Source organism: Mustela nivalis (assembly GCF_964662115.1).
Source record: "Mustela nivalis genome assembly, chromosome: 1".
Taxonomy (NCBI): domain Eukaryota; kingdom Metazoa; phylum Chordata; class Mammalia; order Carnivora; family Mustelidae; genus Mustela; species Mustela nivalis.
The window spans coordinates 65,122,159-65,144,019 of record NC_139020.1 but is presented as its reverse complement, the minus strand read 5'-3'; the positions used below and the strand labels follow the sequence as shown (position 1 = coordinate 65,144,019).

The window sequence follows — 21,861 nt, the reverse complement described above, 5'->3', positions numbered from 1 at the left end:
AAATCTTAACCTTTTCTCAAGACCTCAAATCTTAGTTCTCCCATGAAATATTTTCTAATTATCTAAGCTCTCCGTGATTAATTCCCACCAGATGACTCTTAAAATACCTTCCAAGTCATGCCACATGCATTATAGCATTTCCTAATTTCTTTTTCATAGTGGTTATAATGGGATGGATATCAGTTACTTCAAAATGTTTGTTACTAAGTTTTTGGCATACACAATAAGTTTATTTAATAGCTGAATGAATATGGGATATGTGAAACCATAGATTATTATTTAAGTATCCTAGAAACCAGTATCCACAAGCCAGTCCTTACATACCCAATTTCTTAGAACACTGTCCACATACTTGAAAATTAATGAATTTAGTACTGTTTACAACTAGCTAAGAGAAATTAGAAAATTGAGGTTGAGGTCATTTCAGTTGTTAAGGTACCATACTAGACTGGACAGATTATGTTTATTATTCTCTGTGTTTAAAACTAAACATAAAACTGTGCTATACTTGTGTATTTTTTCCTACTAATTTTTTAAGACTTTCTTTATAATCTTACCTTTTTTTCTGAGCCTTTGAGTACAATATTTTTCACTTGGTAAACGTTGTGTTTCAATTTTACATATTTATACTTTTAAAAATGCCCTCAGGGCAGCTGGTGGCTCAGTCGGTTGATCTTAGTGATCTCATGGGTTGTAAGATAGAGCCCTGCATTGGACTCCATGCTCAGCAGGGAATCTGTTTGAAGATTCTCTTTCTTTCAAATAAATAAGTCTTTAAAAACTTTTTTTTTAAATAAAAATGCCTTCGGAGGGGTCGAGAGAGCACAAAACAAAAATTGTCAGACTTCTTTTTTGTGGGTAAACTCGATGAGCCTTTTTTGGTTTTGCTTACATGTACTTCAGAAAGCATAAAACTATGTTGGGACTTCTACTGGTTCCCAAGATTGTACTCATCTGTTTTGTTCCATTGCTTAGGTAAATTAGTTTCTATATTATTACTTAACTTACCTCTGCCCTGAACATTCTACTAATCCATTATCACTTGTCTCGTTAAATACACTATATTCTCCAATGAATTTTCCACCTACATCTTTATTAGTGTTAGAATAATCACTTTTCCGTGTCTAACATTTATTTTCCTATGTGAGTAGATTTCCTCACTTTCCTAGTTGCACTGGCTACACTCCCCATTTCTTTGCTGGAAACTATGCACTTTAAAATCTAGCCATTAGGGTGGCCAATCCCCGTGTAAGAGAAATAATGTAAAAAAGAATGCTTAGGCATAAGTTTCCAGGTCACTTGTGGGGAGCAGAGGGATAGGGTTGGGGGTGGATTAAAAAAGCAAAAGAAAAAAAGCGAAAGTCTACTTTCTTAAAATCTGTATCTCCTATGTACCCAGCACTGTGCCAGATACTCAGATACTATAAAGGACGCAGAAGAAGTACACTATATAGCCCTTGTTTTTGAAAAGCTTACAGGTGATATAACTGACTTAGTCAAAGCAAGTATTCAGTAATATAACATATAACCACATACTTGATTGTGTGCTATAAGTATTCAAGTGTTTCACATGCTGTAGGTATAAGTCAGATCTCCAGCAGGGGTGGTGGAATTAGAAAGGAAGCCTCTTAAAGGTGAAGAAGGACTAGGTGGGGTGGGCTGTTGAAAGAGGATTTAGATTTGCTTAGATGTTGGTAAGGTCAGGAATTGTTGTAGCCCAGGGGACTGTCCCTTAAGATGAGGAGGTGTGGGTGAAAGAAAATGTTCTACTTTCCTAAGAAAGTCAGTCTGACCATAAGAGATTAAATTGAGTAAGTGGACATTTGGTAAATCATACTTTTATGTAAGCCTGCAGTACTGTTTTATCAGTGAATGAAGTCATAGGAAAAAATTACATTGCATAGTTAAATGTTGATATCAACACATGTATTATTTACGTGTAATAGAGCTCAGAAAAACTCAGTAAGCCTTTTAATAAGTACAGGTGAAATTTATTGAATGTTGGCTCTGTTGTGACTAAGGGAGGGATGTTTGTGCCTCTTATGAATTATGTACCATATATCAGCTCTTTAGTAGACTTAAGTTCTTTCTGTATCTACTTAATCTGGGTAATTAACATAACTATTCAACAAATCCATGGCATCATCTCACTTTTAATCCTTATTAATAGATTACTTGAGAGCCAGCATTGGGGTTGCTCCTTAGAAGTTCATGGTTTATCAGTTTTTAACACTGGATGCTTGTGTGTTTTGTGTATAACCAGAGAACAGTGTCTGGGTTGTACATTTATCACAGTGAAATCTAGGAAGAAGGAGCTGCTCAGAACAGGCACAGCACTTGTTCTGTGTTCTGCGTGGATTATCATTGCCCATAGACATTTCTACATTGCTCTGGTTGGCTGTTTAATACAGTAGAATTGTTGAGAGCTGATGCTGTGGCAATCAGCTGTAGGCCTTGATATCGTATATATGACTGCTTATAAATGGTAATTTTAAAAGGCCTAAGATTCATTCGCAACAGTTAGCTCCAGATTGAAATTTGATATTTGAGAGCTAAAGTCTATCCTAGGCCATGTAAGGGAAAAATTGCCTCTGTCATTTTTGAGTTATCCAAATGCAAATTTATTTTGAATAATTCTTCATTTAAGGACTCATTTGCATTTGATCAATACCACAGAGACTTTCTTTTTGAAAAATGAATTGTTTCTGTTAGTTTCTTTTATGGACTAGTATTTGTGGTGACAGTTTGTTTCAATATAAGAAAATGAGTTGCTGCACAGGTGAGGTAGTATTTGAATCACTTAAAAGTTCATGTCAGTGTTTTGGTTCTTTTCAATTTTTCCTTTCTGTTCTCTTCCTTTCTTTTGTTTATTTATTTATTTTTTGCTTTGTTCTGTTTATTTTTATTTATTTATTTTTGTTTTTAGTTTTTACAGAGGGTGTTTTGGGCTCTTCATGGCCTTGCTAACATACTTGGCTGGCCATATTTAGTCTGCGCACTAACTGTTAGTTGGCCCAGTTGAGTCTTACTTTGTGCTCTCAGTTTTTTTAGTCTCGCTTCCTATTTTTGTCCACCTGATTGTGTTCTAGTTCATGAGAGATTTTAATTCTGATGGGCCGGATTTTAATCCGTGTACTAAATTTTAGTCTGCAGACTAAAAGTAATCCGCGGATTATTTATTTTTGCAAAATATTAATTCCCCCACTGGAAACTATCCTAAAAGAATGTTAAATTCTCTTAGAATAGCCAAGGGAATTCACAGCTACTGGTGAGTTCTGCCATTTTTTTGTTCTCAATACCTAGACATAATAGATCCTACTACCTCCCTTGCATATTTGGCTCCGTTGTGCCTAGGTGTTGGTGTACATTACTATGCATGTCACCTGTAACTGTGACTGTCCCTTAGTTGTATTGTTTATTGTATATATTTTTTGTTTAGCTTTTGGTGGGTGAATTGGGCATAACTGCACATGGAACTGTGTTGAATTTGTAGTGCTCAAAGATGTAGGACTTTTTTTCAGTGAGTTTTTCCAAAAAAGGAAAGAATGTTCTTTATTTATTTTAACTAAGTAATGGGTGCAAGGGTATGAGGGGGCAAAGCCCACAATAGAAAAAGTAAGTTATACCCGCACTCCTGAGGTGATATGTCAATTGCCTGAAGAATCCTAAAATAATGAGAATGTCAGCAAACCTCTTTTAGCAGGGAAGTCAATCCAAAATGGAGAATAATCCGCGGTGGCCTGATCCTTCTTAGCTCACACAAATTGAAAATATCTGGCTTGAAATCTGTAGTAATATAAATTAAATCTATTTATTACTTTCCTCTCATCACTAATAATTAAGCAAAAAATGTTTATACTGTCTAACTGGAATACATTAATAGATAAAAATTAGCACATTGGGAACTGATGTCTGTAAAAGCAGGCTAATATGCCCCCTCCCAGCCATGTCAATGGATGATGAATCCAGGTCGTAGAAGACCAAACACTTTACTTTGGGAAGTTTACTTCTAGATTTAATTTTGATTTTAACTTTTTTTGGTTTTGTATTTTTTTAATAAACGCACTGGCATTGGAACATAATAAAATTAAAATGTTTCTTTATTGTGCCTCACCATTGCGCAATCAAATTTTTTTGCATACACTGTGGTGAAATAATTTTTAAAACTTGGACTTGCTACTTTGGAGACTGATGTTTAAAGTTTATAACTGTATAAACATTTTCTATGTCCCCCCCCCACACCATGGATTTCTTATAACACTGGATATATTTTTCCTTGCTGGACTATTCTCTTTTGGATTGACTTCCCCTGTTTGGATTATTTCACTGCATTATCATCTTTAGGATTCGTCAGGAACAGGACATTTCACCTCAGGAGTGCGGGTATGTACTTAATTTTTTTTTCCCCAAAATTTCAGGGCAGGTCTATAAAACTAGGGGGAAAACTTTTTTTTAGAAAGGGCAAACCATTATTCATTCTAGAAATGTAAAAGTAAAAACAATGTAGGATAGCTGTGGTGTTTTTTTTTCTTTCCATCCACTGTCTGAGATAGGTTTTACTTATGGTATATTTAGATTGTCAGTCTCCTGAGTGATTTATTTACATCTAGAAGTGAGGAACTGTGGAGTTTAAAAATTATTTTTTCAAGAATAAATATTAACAAAGATGCATAGAACTAAAGGCTCTGAGTGTTAAGCAATTTAAATGAGTAAGGAATAAAATGGCATTAGAAGCTTCATTATTAAAAGCCATATTTCAGTTGTTACTGGTTTCCTTCTCTTTAAACACAAAGATAATTTAGAAGAGCTATTTTCTAGTTTGGCCTGAAATTTTTTAAAGTTGCATGCTTCTACACCCTATATTATGATCACAAATCTGAACTTTGGAAGACACTGGGCTTTGACTCCCCATAATTTCCCAGTTAACCTTTATCCATAGAGTACTAAACCAAGGCTTCGCTCATCAGAAATTTCTCAAAGGGTTTAAAATAATAATGGATTCTTTTTAAAGGGCAGATTAAGTCTTGATTTTAATGTGGCCTCTTAGAATGAAGTCTTCTTTATTGTTTTTAACTCTTTGATTCCATGAGTTAGGATTCCCTGGCAAAATTGACTAATAGGTGTCTTAGTACCAACATGGATGGTTGCTTGTAGCCGTAAGATACCAAATGAATGTGGATGATTTTTTTAAATAATTAGAGATAAGTTTACAATACTAGTTTATTAATAACTTTAATGCAAAATCCTCATTAATGTAACATGAAATTTCTTCACTTAAAATACATTCACTGTTCAGCTACCCTACATTTGAATGTTTTCAGGAGATATTTCTACTTTTGGTGGTACTTTTAATTCTACTTATACAGTCCCATATTGGTGCAAAAGCATTTTCCCTTAGACTAGCTAGCAAAATAAATCCACATGCTGTGAAATAAATACAAACAGCTCTCTGGGATAAAATAATGTCAGTAATGCTTAATATTTTTGTGAAAAATTTTCAGAGTTTTCCCACTGATTATTTTCTTTTACATTCGGAATTTGATTATATGGACCTGGCTAGGAAGCAAGAGAGGGAAAAATGATCAAGAACAGTGGAAGATCTAAACATTTCAAATAATACAGTACCTTTAAGGTTTCCTTGACTGAGGTGAGTCAGATCACTCAGAAGAATAAAGATAAAGCAATTTTTGATCGTACAGAGGGTTTTCTAATATAGTCAAATAAGTTCTTTGATGTTCAGAAATAAATTCCTAGGATCCTAGGATCAATTTCTCAATTTCCATGGAAAATAGTAGTAATAAACTTTGTGTAAAAACAAAAGAAAAATAAGGTTTTCACTTTAGAAAGTACTCTTATATTGTCTCTTGAAAAGTAAGCTCTATAGTAGTAACTTAGTTCTGCTATCTTCAGCCTAAGTGATAGTCAGATGTTACATGAGCCATTCTCGTTAGGAAACCTTACTCCATCCTCCTCACAATCTACATGTCCTTCCCTCACTATTTCCCTCCCTTTATATACGTCTGCCTCTATTTATGTCTGTCTACTACCACTACCACATCTGTTTGATTGCTTTTCCCATATCAAGGGATATATATTTCATTTTTCTTTAGTTTCAGAGGCTTTCTGTCCATCTACTTAGTTTATTTCTGTTGTCCCCTTTCTACTTTTATTCTTCAGCTGTCCATAATTTAAAACAAAGTTATTTTCATAGTTTTATATATAGATTTGGAGTTTTAAGACATAGATGTGTAGAAAGCTTTCTGGTTGTTTTTTTTTTAGAAACTAATTTATTTGCTTCTTGCTTAAACACAGCCTTCAGTTGACTTTTTCTGACATAATGGCTCCTAATGAAATATTTGTACTAATGAAAAGTACATTTCTTTCTCCCTAATTAAGACCTGAGAATATTCATTCAAATGAGGGTAATCTGGCCATGTAAGCTGTATGTAATACATACAGCTATTCTTTGAGAAAACAGTTTTAACTCTGGTTATTCAAGAATTTCTTCAAATCAGATAGATGCTGTTTATTGAAAAGATAATACCAAAGCATTAGCATTTCTAGACCTGTCGTAAATAGTTTTCCTTTTTCAGAAAATATTGATGGCCAGATTTGAGTAGTGCTGTCCATTACTGAAAATTGTTCTGCAAAAATCACACACAAGAGGCAACCACCACAGTAGTCAAAACTTTTAGAAAATTTTAATATTCTTCTAGTTGTGCTTGCTTCCAGAACCCAGCCCTTTTCTTGTGCCTATCATATTGTATTTTGTGTACATATTTAATTGTACTGCTTTATGAACAAATGCAGATTTTTTTTAAAAATTTCCCCTAGTTTTTTCTCAGAACTTTTCTCATATAGTTTGTAATTAGCTGTTTACCCCAGTGTGGTGAATTATATGCCGTTAATTCTTTTCAGTCTAGAAGGTTCCTTTCACAAATGCAGCCATGTTGTATGTGGTGGGAATTAACTCATACTCAAAGGATAATTTGCTACAATTCTTACAATAAAGCATTAATTGTTCTTTGCCCCTTTTTTGTGCTGCAGGTCTTCCGACCCCGGACTCCACCAGAGGCAATTGCACTGTGTAGCCGTCTGCTGGAGTATACACCAACTGCCCGATTGACACCACTGGAAGCTTGTGCACATTCATTTTTTGACGAATTAAGGGACCCAAATGTCAAACTACCAAATGGGCGAGACACACCTGCACTCTTCAACTTCACCACTCAAGGTAATTCCAAATACTTAGTTCTGTTTTTTACCATTTCTTTTCTTTTTTTTTTTTTTTTTTTTACAATTTTATTTATTTATTTGACAGATCACAAGTAGGCAGAGAGGCAGGCAGAGAGAGGGGGAAGCAGGCTCCCTGCAGAGCAGAGAGCCTGATGCGGGGCTCCATCCCAGGACCCTGAGATCATGACCTGAGCCGAAGGCAGAGGCTTAGCCCACTGAGCCATCCAGGTGCCCCTATTTTTAACCATTTCTGAGGAAGCTACATATGTGTGTTAGGTGATATTCTTTTAGTTGAAATCTGTGTAGGACTAAAGTGGGCATATTAAGTACTTATACAGGTAGGTGAACATCCTTTTAACCAGTTATTAGGCTACTACTTGTATGGTTTTGAACAACATAGGGGCAGATAAAATTTTTCCAATAAACATAGCTTCTTTCATTTTTGGCAGATTATAATAAATCTTGACACATGAGAAATTATATAGACTAATGTACAATTTAACTTACAAATTTGTGTTTGAAACTTAGAATGTTAGCATTTCTTGCTTCCCAAGAATTTATGTCAGATTTTTTTAAACCTGGAAATAAATTTGTGGCTATATTTGTATAAAGTCAGATATCTTATAAACAGAAGGAAAACTGGAATTCTAGAACTCTCTTTCTTAGAAATTATATAAGGGATGTAGATAGAGAAATTCCCTTGCCTTCTGGGGCTTGGCACCATTGATGCTACTGAGAAATGTTGAGGAAAAATGGAGTTTGTGTACTTGTGGTTTCTAGACCAGAAGAATCATTATTTCTTAATCACTTTTGTGTTCACTTTTCTTTCCTCTCTAAGACCCTAAGTGATTCATTTAATCAACTGCACTGCTTTGATGCAGAGATTTTCTATATAAATGGAACATTAAAAGTGTACCATTTACTATAGATAAAATAAGCAGTAAATAGTCAATTGATTGATTAGGCTGCTTAGTCAAGCTAGAAATATAAAAAGGAGATGGAGAGCTTTCTGTGACTAAGAAATAGATATATTTCCTTTATTCTAAGATGAATTTTCCTCCCATATTTAAACTTTTCTAAAATTCAAAGTGGGAAAATGCATTGCTTAAGCAGTAGATTTAGAAGACGTGAGTTGCTAGTACAATAGACTTGGATGATTCCATTAACTATATTCTGGAGTGGTCAATAACATGTAACTACTAGCAGTGCTGATGTGGTCTTAAACTGCATTCATAAAGAAAAATTTTCAGATATTCTGGGATTAATTCTGACTACTTAGGGCAGATCGGAAATCATTTGGGATGTTGTTTTAGGTTCTGGCTATGCCATTTTAAGATGTTAATGAATGGCAGGTAGGATATACAAAGGAACAGAATAGACAGTAGATCCTGGGAAAATGAAGACTTAAGGAACTTTTGACAGGTGTCTAAAATACCTCATAGGTTATCTTCTAAAGAAAGGTGTAGACTTGTATTCTTTCTCCTGATTATAAAATTGAAAACAGTAGTAGCAGAAAATTAGAGAACAGTACATATTTGAGTTTATTCTACAAACCTTGGCCCCTGGCATATCTATCTATATAGATACAGATAAATATATTTATCTATAAATAAATATATATTATTTAGCTATTAAATAAAATTATTTATTAATTTAATAAATAAATTTCTTTAGTTTAATAAATAAAATTATTGATGAATCAGTGAAGTTTTCACTTGTTTAACAGTGGAACAGGTTTGTTTGTTTTCTAAAATACCAAATTTTATATCAGGAAAAAGCTGGATGATGTCAAAGTTACAGATAGGATTATTACACTTTGCCTATAGGATAGACTCTTCTAGAGCAAAGATTCTATGATTTTGTGTCATTAAGAAAGTAAGTTTTATTTTCAATGTTTACAGCTTTGTTTTAATCAAGAGTAGTATATACACATTGAAGATAATGTTGAAAATGCAAAAGAAGTACAGAGAAAATTAAAATCATAGTCCCCAAATAATCACTTTTAGCATCCATATTAATCACTATAAGATTTTATGGTGTTGCTCTTCTTTAATGCATATACTGATAATCCTTGGATATAAAGTGATACTCTACTCTCCCATTAAGAATATCCCAAATAGGGTGCTTGGGTGGCTCAGTGGGTTAAGCCTCTGCCTTCGGCTCAGGTCATGATCTCAGAGTCCTGGGATCGAGTCCTCCGTCGGGCTCTCTGCTCGGCAGGGAGCCTGCTTCCTCCTCTCCCTCTCTCTCTGCCTGCCTCTCTGCCTACTCATGATCTCTCTGTCAAATAAATAAAAATAAATTCTTAAAAAAAAAAAAGGATATCCCAAAAAGGTTTCTTTTGGTTAACTTAAATGTATTTAAAATTCTGCATTGTATAAAATTAAATTTATTCTGTATAAAATTAAATTTATTCAGGAACTTTACTTTTTTACTTCTCAAATTTCATAAAACAGTTTCATTAATACTTAAAAAAAAATTTTATTTATTTATTTATTTAACAGAGATAAAACAAGTAAGCAGAGCAGCAGGCAGGGAGAGGGAGCCCAACGCAGGGCTTGATTCTAGGACCCTGGGATCATGACCTGAGCCAAAGAAAGCTGCTTTTACAAACTGAGCCACCCAGGCACCCCTATTAATACTTTATATATGCGTCTTTTACATCTGTATCTTTGTTATCAGTAGAGCTACATTTTGAACTATCATTAATTTTTTTATATGAAGCAGTTTTTGAATCTATATGAGGCCACCACTGAAAATTCTACAAGTATCCATTTTCACAAGGTTTTTTATTTTGATTTTGTACTATAGATATCTGTTTATTATCTGTACATTTAACTATCTGCTCAGTTGTTTTTTAAAGTGGTCTCTAAAATGCTCTGTATATAGTGACATGCAGCACTCGCAACTGTGGAATCTTGGCATCAGAAATTACTAAGTTAATGTTAAATTTGTCTCTCCTTTTTTTTTTTTTTTTTTTTTTAACAAGTTCTGTCAGGTGAACTTAAGAGTTCCCAAACCGACACTGGTTGGGGTTTTATTCACACTAAATATCTTCTCTGATAAGTACTTTTTTTTCAAAATACATGGATCAAGGAAGCCTTTTGTCAAATAAGCAACTTGGTAGAACCCTAGACACAATAGATATTTACTGTGGATACATTTTGAAGAATAATTTTTCTTATATACAGACATACTAGGTACATACTCTATAATGCACCTGTATGTGTTGATCAAAATTGAGATATTATTTAAGCATTTTATTTAATCAGATTTAAAAATCCAGGATTCTGTTTCATTGTTTGTGTGTACCAATTTTGAAATAACTATATTTGATTCTTTAGTCACTGGCTGATAATTTTTCATTATTACTAAAGAAAATAAAATTTTAAAACAACGAAGTTTGTTTTTCTATGGATTTCTAAGCTCTTTTGAAAACAGATAAAATTCGTATGACATAAGATGAGCCATTTTAAAGTAAACAGTTCAGTTTATTTAGTATATTCACAGTTTGTACAACTACCACCTCAATCAAGTTCCAGAACATTTTCATTGCTTCTAAAGAAAACTCCATACCCTTTAAGCAGTCCGTCCCCTTTAACTCCTCCAATCCCTGGCAACCACCAATGTGCTTCCTGCTTCTGGACTTAACCTATCCTGGATATTTTATATAAATGAAATAATATATTATGTGACCTTTTGTATATGGCTTCTTCACTTTGCATAATGTTTTCAAGGTTCACCCATGTCATAGTAGTATATTAGTATTTTGTTCCTTTTCATGACTGAATAATATTCCACTGTATTATGTCTTGACCAGTACAGGCTGCTATAGCAAAACACTAGAGATTATGTGGCTTAAACAACAAATATTTATTTCTCAGAGTTCTGAAGGCTGGCAAGTTCAGGATTAAGGTGCTAGTATATTTGATGTCTGATGAGGGCCTATTTCATGGTTTGCAAACCGGTGCTTTCTTACTGTGTGCTTATGGTAGAAAGAGATTACCTCTCTTGTTTCTCTTACAGGGCCACTAATCCCATTCATGGGGGTTCTACCCTCATGATCTTAATTGCCTCTTAAAGGCCCCATTTCCAAATACTATTACACTGGGGAATAGGGTATAAGCATATGAATCTTAGGGAGATGCAAACATTCAGTCCATAGTGTATGGAGGGATACACCACATTTTTGTTTATCTGTCATCTGTTGATGGATATTTGGTTTGTTTCTACCTTTCAGCTATTGTGAATAGTGTTGCTAAGACCATTTGCATACAAGTATATTTTTTTGAATACTTCATTTGAATTCTTTTGGGTATTGCTGAGTCATGTGGTAATTCTGTGTTTAACTTTTTGAGGACTGCCAATCTATTTTCCACAGTAGTTTTGCATGTTTTACATTCTCACCAGCAAGGTACAAGAGTTCCAATTTCTTCATATCCTTGCCAATAATTTTTTTTCCTCCTCCTCTTCTTTTTTTTCTTAAAATAAGCATCCTAGTGGATGTGAAGTGGTATTTTATTGTGCATTGTGGTTCTGAGCTTATTGCAATATAATGAATCATGACCTGGTAAATGCTATTTTCCTATTTTCTAATAAATTATACTCATAAGACAAAGGGACATGAAAATAAATTGGCTTAGATTTTAGAATATAGTCTTAAAAATATTACAAAGAGTTTTATGAATGGGCAGTTTTCATATTGCAAACTAATAGAATCGGCTAATCTTAACATCCTTAAAAGTCTCTAAAGTTTTTAACTTCAGCTGTGACACATACCTTTAATGTAAAGGCTCAATTTGAAGAAGAATATTTGGTTTGAGCTTTATTCATACATGTCTGATATATATAAGATTTTTAAAAGGTATGAAGATTATTTTATTTTGACATTTCAAATTGTTATATTTCCCAGAATATCAGACATAACTATGATTCTCTGTATGTCTGAATTTCCATATGTATCTTTGAGGATTTAAAGAATGTGTATATATTTGGTAGTGGTGTGTGTAGATGTAGTATGCAATCTGTATAGTTCCAAGTGTTTCTGTGACTCTGCATATTAGTTAAAAGGATGTACATGAGTCTTTGTGTTTATCCAAATGAACTCTGTAAATATGTCCTTGAAATTATTTTCCATAAAACTAAATGTATTAAATTGAAAGTACCATCATTTTGAGATATGACCCTTCTTTTTTAAGTATTGAAATGCCCTGTCCTCGCAGCCATTCTGAAACTGAGCTATAATCTCCTGTAGTACTTTCTCCCTTTCCTTCTACATCAGTATTACACTTGAATGGTATTTCTGTGTATGGACACAGCTGTCCCGGAAAGAAGTGATATTTGATGTTGTTATATTTGATCCTCTATATTATGATTTTGGATCAATGCTTCCAAATGATTATCTAATTTACCAAGGCAAATTTGTAACTGTTGTGCAGATGCGATTTCAAAGCACATATTATTTAATAGCATTTAATGAATGATCAGAATAAAATGGGGTAATACAAGAGCTTGAAAAAAGGAGAATCAGTCACCCAATTGGTTGTATAGCTAGAGAGAGTCCAGAAATAGGAAACTCTAGGGGTGGGAGGGTGTTATTGAAGTTCTGCTGTAAACACTCCCCCATCCTCACAAATTTTCATGGTCTGTACTAATTCCCCCCAAAAGAAATAAAGATAATTCACTGTCTGCATGTAGTAGGTACTTAATGAATGTTTGAGTGACATAGGCCACTTTTAAGTAAACATAGTATTGATTCATGCAATAAATATTTATTAGACATTTCTAGTGTTCCTTCTAGTTGCTGTTAGTGTTGGCTTTTTTTTTGTTTGTTTGTTTTTGTTTTTTGTTTTAAAGAGAGAGACAGATTGATTCATGCAACAAATATTTATTAGACATTTCTAGTGTTCCTTCTAGTTGCTGTTAGTGTTGGCTTTTTTTGTTTGTTTTTGTTTTTTGTTTTAAAGAGAGACAGAGATAATGAGAGAGCACAAGCCCGGAGGAGAGGGAGAAGTAGGCTCCCCGCTGAGCAGGGAGCCAGACAGGGGGCTTGACCCCAGGTCTCTGGGATCATGCCCTGAACCAAAGGCAGATGCCTGACTGAGCCATCCAGGCACCCCTGGTGTTGTTTTAATTAGCAAGGTAAACCTACTATTTGACTAGGACCATGAAGATTAAACACTTGAGTAAAACATAGGGGTTGTATTGAAGTAAAGCTTCAATTGAAAAAAGCTTAACAATGCTAACTGAACTTTGATGTTTATTACTGTGCCATGAGTAATTAGCTGTAAATAATAATTAGTATTATACTCATATAATTAAAACAAGTATTTCTATGATCAGCTAGAGGAGGAAAAGAGAATGAACAGAAACCTTGGAGATCATTTTGACCTTCTGGATCCACAAGTCAGATTATTAGATGTCTCATTTTTCTGCCACTGGGGCTTCAGTGTTCTGGGACCCCCTGACTAATACTGTCTGCATCTAGACATTGGAAACCTAGACATACCTTTGGCACACCCTCTTTTTCTTCAGTCACTGGATCTCAAAGATGGGACATGAACTGAATCAAACCTTAAGCAGGTAGAATCAGGAAATTCCAATAGGGATCATTGTTTTCTTTATTCACCAATTCCTTGCCTATTCCAAGGCTGGAAAAATTGGGAAATAGATTGCTTTCTGTGTTTAAATGTGAGTTTCCAGTTAATCCCACTACACACTCCCAATACCAGTTCTCTACCTAACTTGTATGAAATTTTACCAAGTAAAGTTACTTTAGCAAACATTGTCCCCCAAGGGCAGGACAAGTTGGCAATTGAGCAAAGGTGAGTAAAGATTATCAAAACATTAGTATGATTTAAAGAGTTTACTGTTTTACTACTTAGCTGGGTTATCTGAGAGATTGGTAGCTTTGTGGGGAGATTATAGAGGAGTGGTGGCTTATCTGAGAGATTGGTAGCTTTGTGGGGAGAAATAGAGGAGTGGTGGCTTATTGGCTGGGCCTATTTAACTCTCTAATGAAAGTTAACATAGGATATGTGGGGCTGCCAGAGAGCACCATGCAAATTCGGGCAAATTGGATGTCTTGGGGTAAAGGGTAAGAGTATCTGCACATCAGGAAAACAGATGAGATAGTAAAGAGCTTCCACAAAGCAAATTGAAAAAAGGACCAAAATAGAGAAAACAAAAAAATAGGGAAAAAAGGAGTGCCTGGGTGGTACAGTCGGTTCCACATCTGACTCTTCATTTCAGCTCAGGTCATGATCTCAGGGTCCTGAGATCCAGCCCCAAGTTAGGCTCCATGCTTAGCATAGAGCCTGCTTGAGATTCTCTCTCTTCCCTCTCCCTCTGCTCCTCCAACTTGTGCTGTCTCTCTCTCAAATAAATAAATAAAATCTTAAAAAAAAAGAAAAGGTAAGAAAAGAATCAGATTTTTAAAAGAGTGTAAGTGTATGTTACAGAGTAGGAAGTGATGAAAATGGAATTGAAAATAAGTTGGGGGCGAACAATTAAAGCAAGTGTTCTAGAATCCCAGTTCATCAAAGGGTTATACTTCCTTCATTTGAAAGCAGTAGATTACTTATTTACAAAATTTATTGTATGGAATTAAAAACTTTTTAAGTTCTTATAAATCATTATTTATGATCATTAGGAGGTTCCATGATCTTTGTAGCAATGAATTTTAAACCAATTTTCCTGTTATAGAATAGTGAAACACATAAATATGGTCAGCCACCTTCTTATCTGCCTTTCTACATCCTGAGTATTTTCTTTCAGCCTGCCTCATCCTCAGCTACAACTAAAATGGCCACAGTGGGGGGGCACCTGAGAGGCGCAGTGGGTTAAGCATCTGACTCTTGATTTTGGCCCAGGTCATGATCTCAGGATCATGAGATCAAGCTCTACATCAGACTCCATACTCATTGTGGAGTCTGCTTGAGATTTTCTCTCGCTCTCTCTGTCTCCCTCCTCCTTCTTCTTCTTCTCCTCCTTCTTCTTCTCCTTCTCCTCCTCCTCCTCTTCCTCCTCATGTTCTTTCTCTCTCTCTCTCTCCCTAAAACAAATAAATCCTTTAAACTTAATTAATTAATTAGCTACAGTATTTCAGTGACCTGAGGTTATGATTCTTCTGATATTACTCTCAAGTTCTTGTAAACCCTGAGTTGGGGTTTTTTGGTTTAGACTTATTATAATTTATAATAGCAAGGATAAATTTACATAAAATAGAAACTCTTGATTTATATGTAGGATATGAATCAAATCACATAGTGAAACTCCTAAACTGTTCTAATTTGCAGTGCCCCTCTGCTTTTTTTTTTAAAAAGGCTGAACTGTAAACTTTTTATGTGGCTATCCCTATTTCCTTTTGTGTGTTCTTTTGAGTAAAAATGACTATAAAAGGCCTTTATAGAACAATGGACTTGAGGAAATTTGTTTTAAACAAGTGGATTATTTTGGTAAATAAGAAGTGGAGTTGTTCTTACTTATCAGTGGAGTTGATATCAAAATTATTCTTTAATATTTCATAAGTAGTCTAGAAGAATAAATTTTCTAGGTAAGCAACTTGTACTATTCTAGGTCATAAAATGCTTAACCAACAGAAATACACTACAGGGAGAATGTAAGGAAATTCTTGAGTACACTAAAAGGAGGCAGGTAAGTCAGTTCAGGTAGCTAAAGAACTAATGACAAAAATGTTGACTGTATTCAAGATTTTAGGCTCTAAACTATTAATTATTTATGAGAATTAATTGTCATTTTTCCCTGAGACTATTTTGTCCACTCTGTTTCTTTGACCTTACTATTGGGAAGAATGTGGAATGATGTAGGAACAAACAATCGTAAACTAGTATCTTAAAGTTCTGTGTGTGCTCTGGACGGATAGACTTCCAGGAAGACCAGAGCACTGGTAGTATATGATGTATAGCCCAGTATTGCATATGAAAGGAGGTAAGTCAGACCTAAAGTCTAGTTCTCAGTTTTTAACTAGTTGTAGATCTTGGTCCAGGTAATATCTCTGAGTTTCCTCCCTTAAAAAAAAAAAAAAAAAAAAAAAAGTGGAATAAAGAATATTCAAGGACACTTTCAGCTCCCAAATGCTGATTATAAAAATGAATTGACTTCAGAAAGATGAAGGAAGGAAGGGAGGGAGGGAAATAAACACCACAATAGGGTGAGATATATAAAATCATAGTATAAATGAATACAGAAAACACAAACTCAATTTCCCAGGATTGAAAATATTAACAGTCTTATTTTTAGATGCCTCAAAAGGTTATTAGCTAGATAAAATAATTCATAGTAATGCTACATTTATTATACTTCACCAAGAATGGATTGATTTTTATATTCTTACAATAATGTAAGGTTTTTAGGTTATTAAGGCCTATTCTTTTTAATCACCAGAACTTTTAATATACTAGCATTTTGCTAGATAACTTTAAAAATCCATCACTTCTATAAATGTCATATACAAATGCATTCAGACATTTTTGGGTGACTGGTATAAATTGTGATGCTCCCTCTTGGGCAGTTCCAAGGCAAAGTAGTCTTGGATTTGTGTAGATAATTATTGTAGTTCTCACATTAAACATCGTTAGTATCACCAAGAAACAAGAGTGAGCCTTGTAATTATTTGTTTACTGTTTGTCTGATCTAATTAATTTAGTTATTTAATTTTAACATTTAGTTAGAAACTTGGTCAGGGATTTCCTGGGCACTTTGAAATTGTTAGAAGAGGAGAGGAGCCATTAGGATAGGGCTGATAATCTTTAAAAAAAAAAAAAAAAATCCAGATAAGCAACATTAGAATTCAGTAATATGTGAGATCAAGTTGCACATTCCAGCCTTTGAATTACTGCTCAAAAAAAGGGACATGCCATTGTGAAAATCGTCTGAACCTTTTTGTAGAGAAATAGTACTTATTATAAAGAGCCACTGGCAATTTTCATATGTAGATAGGAAGCCTGATAACACAAGTGAAGACCTCAAACTAATTGTAGAAGAAAGAGTAAATCTGCCTCTTTCAGGGACTCCTTTCTAGAGATCTGCAGGGTCAGTTTCAAAGCTAATGAAAAAGATGACTTTTTACCTGATGACTGGTATTTTTTTTTTAAAGATTTTATTTATTTATTTGACAGAGAGAAATCACAAGTAGATGGAGAGGCAGGCAGAAAGAGAGAAAGGGAAGCAGGCTCTCCGCTGAGCAGAGAGCCCGATGTGGGACTCGATCCCAGGACTCTGAGATCATGACCTGAGCCGAAGGCAGCGGCTTAACCCACTGAGCCACCCAGGCGCCCCATGACTGGTATTTTTTTACATCACCGTAAGAGAAGGTCTGGTAAACAAAGGGATTGATTTCTTCCCTCTAGTTAACACATTGATTGCTTCTCTCAAATTTATCCTCAGCTTTCCCACTATCCACAGTTTGAACAAACATATACCCTACGTAGCCACTGACCCACTGTTTCTATCCCCGTCCCCCCAGAAAAAAACGGGAAAGTTTCTTGTCTACCTCTTATCATTAAATTTAGGACTCATATATTTGGAAGAAAAGAAACTTCAAGGAGTACTTAAGATTTTGTCAACTAGATTTATGTTTTGCTTTAATATTTTAAAAGATTGATTTATCAGGCAGTCAAGTATGGTTAAATTCATTTAATTTATCTTTTCATGGGTATGTTTCTTCTCTTATTTACATTATAATGTTGGGCCCTTGGCCATAGAGATCTTTTCATTTAAAAGTGCTCGTATCCTAGGGACGCCTGGGTGGGTTGGGCCTCTGCCTTCGACTCGGGTTGTGATCTCAGGGTCCTGGGATTGAGTCCTGCGTCGGACTCTCTGCTCAGCGAGGAACCTGCTCCCCACCCCCTGCCTGCTTATGATCTCTCTCTGTCAAATGAATAAATAAAATCTTTAAAAAAAAAAAAAAAGGTGCTCGTATCCTAAATAGGTTGAATGCCTTTCTTGCAAGCTTATTTGTCTTTTCCATTTTCAATTTCTGTTGATCAAAGACAGTTATCTTTTTCTCTGTCCTGAGACCTACTATGTGAAACACACTTTCTTGCTCAGTATTGATAGGTGGATGGGAGTATGGATGAATGGTTAGAGGAATTTTAAAGAAACCTTTTTAGCAGATTTTAATTGTAAATGGGATAGTGAGTCTTCCTTTTTACATTAATGAAGAGTACCACATCCATTAATTTTATTCTAAAACCATGAGAGTCATCAGCCATGGTAATAGGGATTCTCTTGCTTTCTTAGGTATAAGATTATAGGTTGAAATAGGACTAATGCGAAATAAAACACCCTAGGATCTTCTGTTCCTCAGTGACAACAAATACAGCTACTAAAACTGATTTTGAGAAAACAGCATCTCTTCAAACCTAAACAGTAGAGTAGTGGTTTTCCAACTGTCTTCCATCTATTAATTTGAGAAGCTGCCCTACATCTTCTCACTTAAGCAGAAAGTCTTCTTTCAGTTTTAGGCTTTTGCTCCCATTCATCTTTCACAAATCTTGGCATCAGCTTGCTGGTTGTTTTTTGTTTTTTTTGTTGTTGTTGTTGTTTGTTTATTAAAGATTTTATTTATTTATTTGTAAGAGAGAGAGAGAGAGAGAGAGAGCGCGCACAGGCAGACAGAGTGGAAGGCAGAGTCAGAGGGAGAAGCAGGCTCCCTGCGGAGCAAGGAGCCCGATGTGGGACTCGATCCCAGGACGCTGGGATCATGACCTGAGCCGAAGGCAGCTGCTTAACCAACTGAGCCACCCAGGTTTCCCTTGTTTTGTTTTTTAATCAGAATCTGGTATCATTTAGTACAAATTTTGGATATTTAGATGCCAATTTGAGTAAGTCAGTAATGGAGCTTTACAACAGAAAATATTTTTATTTTTTTTAATTTGCTCTTAAAGATTTTATTTATTTATTTGAGAGCGAGCAGGAGGAGCAGAGAGAGAGGGAAAAGCAGACTCTGTGTTGAGTGTGGAGCCCAGTGCAGGGGTCAATCTCATAACCATGAGATCATGACCTGATTTGAAATCAGGAGTTGGACACCCAACTACTGAGCCACCCAGGCACCCTTAGAAAACATTTTAAACTATAGTATTAAAACACTATTTTCTTTGCTAGGGTCTCGTGGGTAGGGATGAATCAGGAGTGACTGCTGAAAGGTTTCCCTTTTGAGTAATGACAGTGCTTTGAAACTAGACAGAGGTGTTGAATGGTTATACAACATTGTGAATGTATGAAATGCCACTGAACTGTGCACTTTAAAATGGTTAATTCGGGGGTGCCTGGGTAGCTCAGTTGTAACTGTCTGCCTTCAGCTCAGGTCCTGATCCCAGGGTCCTGTGATAGGGTCCTGTGATGGAGCCCCGTGTCAGGCTCCCTGCTCCGTGGGAAGCCTGCTTCCCCCTCTCTCTCTCCCCCTGCTTGTGTTCCCTCTTTCGCTGTCTCTCTGTCAAATAAAATAAAATCTTTAAAATCTTTAGTTTTGTGTTATGCAAATTTACTTTAAGATTGTACTATTTAGCGTGCCTGGGTGGCTCAGTGGGTTAAGCCGCTGCCTTCGGCTCAGGTCATGATCTCAGGGTGCTGGGATCGAGTCCCGCATCGGGCTCTCTGCTCAGCAGGGAGCCTGCTTCCCTTCCTCTCTCTCTGCCTGCCTCTCTGCCTACTTGTGATCTCTCTCTGTCAAATAAATAAATAAAATCTTAAAAAAAAAAAAAGATTGTACTATTTAATTTTTTTTATTCCATGCCATATCTGTGAATTGTTAAAATGTATGCTTTAGCTCAGAGAATAATGTCTTCCTGTAGCTAGTATAGTTGTGTAATTATTCCTTCAAATTACAACACTTACTAGAGTGAAAATGAAAACCACTGGGTAAATGCTCAAATTACAAAAATTAACAGAGTTATCCTGGGAGGACCAGGAGAACGGTCACATTACCTAAAGCTAACACCAGAGACTTGTATGTAAAAACTCACAGCACTCCTTGCTATCTGTCTACATCACTAGATTCAATATCATCGTAAATTATTTCTTGAGACTTACATATAGGACTTGATTCTTTGAAGAAAGCCACTCTGTATAGAATTGATAGAAACTTCCACATGCTGGTAAAAAGCCTATTTCAAAGCAACAGTCTTACTGAGTTAGAAAGCAAAATAGAATGGAATAAAAGCATTCTTATTTTTTTTTTTTTAAAGCATTCTTATTTTTAATAAAGCTACGAAACTTTAACAGTTGGACCATGCATGCAGTGGTGCCTACACACACATACACACACAGTATATTTAAATTAATGAAAGATGGAAATATATCTTAGTAATATGCTTATTCTCAAACTTTTGGCCAGTCTAGTTCCCCAGGCTTCCTTCAATTCTCAGATATATTCTAATTTTAGCAGATAGTGCCTTAGTTATATGTACAACATTTCTGTGGACTTGCTCTGTAAGTTGATTATTAGCTCATTGATTTAGTTTTAGATGTACATTTATCTTGTCTTTTTTTCTTTTAAGCCAATGTTTTAATGTACTTTATGTTTATTGTTACCAATAAAAGTAGTTTCATATACAGAGTTAAGAATGGGCTCTAATATGTGTCTTACCTTTTCTTTAGAACTGTCAAGTAATCCACCTCTAGCTACCATCCTTATTCCTCCTCACGCTCGGATTCAAGCAGCTGCTTCAACCCCTACAAATGCCACAGCAGCCTCAGGTAAGAACATAAGTGTCTTCTCTAAAAACATTCATTTTTTTTTTTTTAAAGATAATGATTACCTCCATTTTATTTCATGTGATGTATGTGAACATTTAATACCCTCCAAATTTCAAAAACATACCACAGCCAAATGAATAAATGTGAATAAAATGTTGCTTTATTTCCAAAGAAGCACAAAAGGACCCCATAAATACTTTATATATAAATTATAAATATCTTACTATAATGTTAAATTCTGTCCTCTTAGTTACCTTTGAAGTCATACTTTCTCTATAATTTCTTGATAAATATACATGTATGCTGGAGAGGCAAACTTTCAACAAATATAAAATATAGATTGGTATAATTTGAGCATTTGAAAGGACTAAAACTAATGCAAATACATTTAAGGTTTAGATCAGTATATGACTATATCTTGTTTATCTTTAAAAAAAAAAAAATGCCTTCATGGTCTCCCAGGTTAGAGTTCTGGTATACTGCTGATCTCTTAGCCAGCTAATGGGGCCTTATTTAGTGAGAATTGCAGATATTCTGCAAATATCCAACTTTTGAATGAATTTTAAAGTTCTTTAAAGAATCACCAGATGCTGTTTAAATTAAGTAAGAAATACAATAACACAATTAGGCTCAGAATTTGGTACACTTTTTTATCCCCCTCTAAAAAGCAAATGTCAGGAGCTGACTCTGTTTTCAGTAAATCATCTATTTTACATTGAACTGAGTTGGATCAGACATATTTTTGCCTAAGGGCATTGATGCTGCAGGAGATAAAATCTTTCTTTATTAGTTCTTGCAATTCCACAATAAGGTCATAATCCATCTCCTGTTGTCTGACACACAGTTGTTTGTTCCTGTGCAAAAGTTTTTTAGAGCATTGCTAATAAAGCTGAGAAACGTTTCTAG

General features: G+C 35.0%; 1 protein-coding gene and 1 long non-coding RNA gene across 4 annotated transcripts in view; both read left to right on the top strand.

Annotated features, from left to right (window-relative positions):
- GSK3B (glycogen synthase kinase 3 beta) overlaps positions 1-21,861 on the top strand; it is a 214,438-nt gene that overhangs the window by 180,114 nt on the left and 12,463 nt on the right. For 2 of the 3 annotated variants that reach the window (XM_082712161.1, XM_082712163.1), the window contains exons 9-11: positions 4,345-4,383; positions 7,048-7,234; positions 20,857-20,955. In XM_082712161.1, coding sequence (XP_082568287.1) covers positions 4,345-4,383; positions 7,048-7,234; positions 20,857-20,955 — 325 coding nt within the window. The remainder of the gene's footprint in view (positions 1-4,344; positions 4,384-7,047; positions 7,235-20,856; positions 20,956-21,861) is intronic. The other variant, XM_082712162.1, reaches the window with a different exon arrangement.
- LOC309843572 lies at positions 10,197-14,648 on the top strand. The gene is made up of 2 exons (XR_014300221.1): positions 10,197-14,167; positions 14,213-14,648. It is a non-coding gene; the product is annotated as an uncharacterized lncRNA (long non-coding RNA).